This window comes from Megalobrama amblycephala, linkage group LG22 (genome assembly GCF_018812025.1).
Source record: "Megalobrama amblycephala isolate DHTTF-2021 linkage group LG22, ASM1881202v1, whole genome shotgun sequence".
NCBI lineage: Eukaryota > Metazoa > Chordata > Actinopteri > Cypriniformes > Xenocyprididae > Megalobrama > Megalobrama amblycephala.
In genome coordinates this window covers 408,144-411,195 of record NC_063065.1, presented here as the reverse complement: position 1 = coordinate 411,195, position 3,052 = coordinate 408,144, and the positions used below count along the sequence as shown (strand labels likewise).

Below are 3,052 nucleotides of genomic sequence, written 5' to 3'. Positions count from 1 at the left end.
TTACTAATCCCTGGAGCCCGGGACATTCCATTGTGCAATCAAAGCTGCATAGGACGCAGCATGAAACTGAACGCAGTGCTGCCTTCCGCTTTGGCAAGAAGTTTCCCAAATACCTGCACTTCTACAATCCCAATCAAAAAAACAAGTGGGGGCATAAGAAGGGCTATCGAATCCAGTATAACTCACATGCTAACAGTGTTTTGCCCCGGGGCTGGAGGGAGGAAAATGGTATTACGTGGTCAAGGTGGGCAAACGTTTGTCTATTTTGCATTCTCTAGTGACTAGTTGAGCATATCTTCATGATTTTGTTGATTGCAGATACCAGTTGGCTGTAACCAGACACAAGGACAGTGAGGTCACCAGCAGTAGCATCTATACTCAGAATGACCCTTGGGAGCCTGTTGTTTCCTTCGAGGAATTCATTCGCAACAATGAAAACATTGTTAATCAGGTACAGACTTGTAGAATTACTTGACCTCCAATTCCAAATGGACCTTGTGCAGCCCAAACAGGTCTTCAATGTGCACTAAAAAGTAGACACAAAAACAACATAGTCAGCATTTACACAGGTGAGTAAATAAAGTGTGATGACGAAAAAACTAGTTCCAACTATAAAAATATTTGAATGGCATCTATTTAAATAGTAAATATTAACAATTTGCTTTACAGCGTTAAGATCTGCCAGAATATCAGATATTTAATCAGATGAACCCTCTGGCAGTAGGAAAAGGAAGTAATGTCATCAGACCTGCAAAAAACAAATATAAGTATTCTACTGAATTCAGTGTCAATAAATATCAAACGGCTCACTGATATCACTGGTGTTATTTTAGTATCAATATACTACTATAATTTTTATTAAAAATATTAATAATTTACTAATATTTCTATTAATATATTTTCCATTTTAATTGTAGTTAAAGTTTTAGTAATTAAGTTATTTTGTATTAGTTTTATTTTTTCTATATATATATATATATATATATATATATAATTTTTTTTTTTTTCCAATTTGACTTATTTTAGTTCTTCAAATTAAAATTAAAATTTGAAATGTTGCCTTGGAAACTAACTAAAATAAAATAAATTTAAAGGGGTTATGACATGGATTATTATTATTATTTTAATATGTTCCTTGAGGTTCACTTATAATGTTAAAAAAGTTTTTTTGCATAACTTTCTTTGCAAACTCTCCATTACACTTTGCCTTACTGACCAAATAAAATGCTCCGAACAAACATATAATCCTCCGACGTGACCAGGGACGCCATGAAAATAAACCATCCACTTGTTCCCGATGCCGGGATCCTTCGGAATTCTGTACAGAGACGCAAAAGAGCTGTTTAAACTGGACACATCAAAGCAAGCATTCTTTCACTCTTCCATTTGTCCTGTTGTCGGCAGATGTCAGAAACTGAACACACATCTTTACAGTGTATCAGTGTAGACAGCGTCAGAGATTATAATGGCTTCTTTTTGCTTTTGATGACAATCACATCCAGTGTATGCAAATGTCAACCGTTAAGCGACTGAACGCCAGTGGGCGAGGCCTATGGTGCGATGATGTATAACTATTGGTCGATGTCTTGCTCTAGAGGCAGGCATATGCAAATGGATATGCCCGTGTGACATCACAGGTCACTCAATATCAAAACAAGCTGTTTTGGAGCTTGATATCTTATTTTATACCAAATAATGAAAATGTTTTTAATAGTTTTAGTTTTATGTTGACGATAATAATCCTGACTGGCAATAGGTAAATTAATAGATAAAGATATACAAGAAACTAAAATTATATATTTCTTTGCAGGATTTGGTTGCCTGGGTGACGGTGGGATTCTTACACATTCCTCATTCTGAAGACATTCCCAACACGGCGACTCCAGGAAACGCGGTGGGATTCTTCCTGCGTCCCTTCAACTTTTTTGACGAGGACCCCTCGCTTGCGTCCCGCAGCACGGTCATAGTGCGACCAGATGAAAAGGGCCAGCCGAAGGTTCAGAGATGGACTCCAGAGGTCGTAGGTCACTGTGTCTCAGACAAGCCTTTCTTCTATAATGGTACTTACGCTGGTGTCTAGATAGAGACTGAGCTTTTTTCGTGTCGTGTTGGTGTTTTTGTGCTGTATATAAAATGTAGAAAAAGCTCAGAATTTATGACTTTAAATGCTATTGGTGTCAAATATTTACAACCACAAAAACAGAGCACACTTTTTACATTGCATCTGAACAAATGAAACTCAAATTCTTAAAATGTAAAACTTACTAAAAACTGTATCTTAAATCTGACATTAAATATTTTCACAATTCAGAATGGCTTGTATCTTTTTGTGAATATAACCTCACATATATTTCAATTCATAATAAAAAGAAAAAATACTAAATTATATTTTGCATAAATTTAATACTGATATTTATAAATATCACAATGCAAAAAATCTTAAAAAATAGGCTTCATTTTTGTCTTGATCATTTTCAGGTATCAGTTATAATTGTAAATTCTAAATTTAGATAATTTAGGACCTTACTAATTTTTGTATTAAACATGGTGACGGTAATAAACATTTTCTTTATTTCAAGGTTCAATAATGTTTCATGATGCTTCACAAGATTTCGTGAGATACACCTGTTGAAGTGTTTTTGTGCAATCATTTCATGCACTGGGTGTTTGTACTGGTTGTCATGGTAACCGCATTGTGAGATGAAGTGAGTACCCTTGAAATCTGTAAGTGAGAGGATGTATCCATGGACGGGGCTTATCAGCAGAGAACATCCAGGATTCAGGATGCCGCATCCGTGAGCTCATGGATCCAGCAGTCCTATATGGGCTGAGCATGAGCGGGAAACAGGCTCCTTATGCAAACAGCTCCATTCTGGAATCTCTCAGCAAACAGTCCATAATTCACCTGCAGGGTCTCCCATGGAAACCTAAAAGAGATGGCTAAAGAAAAAGAGCTTATTTGATACACATGATCAAAGTCTTACAATATAATAAGACTAATTAGAATTTGTTATTTTTATTTGCAAAACCAGACAGCATGGGAACTTTTTGC

The 3,052-nt window shown here is 35.8% G+C and overlaps 1 protein-coding gene across 1 annotated transcript; it reads left to right on the top strand.

Annotated features, from left to right (window-relative positions):
• Window positions 1–5: 5 nt before the first annotated feature.
• Window positions 6–2,310, top strand: LOC125258538 (amiloride-sensitive amine oxidase [copper-containing]-like; the record flags this gene model as incomplete). The annotated part of the gene is made up of 3 exons (XM_048175525.1): window positions 6–244; window positions 319–451; window positions 1,811–2,310. Coding segments are annotated over 3 exons (642 nt in total), but the record flags the coding sequence as incomplete, so codon positions are not given.
• Window positions 2,311–3,052: the final 742 nt, after the last annotated feature.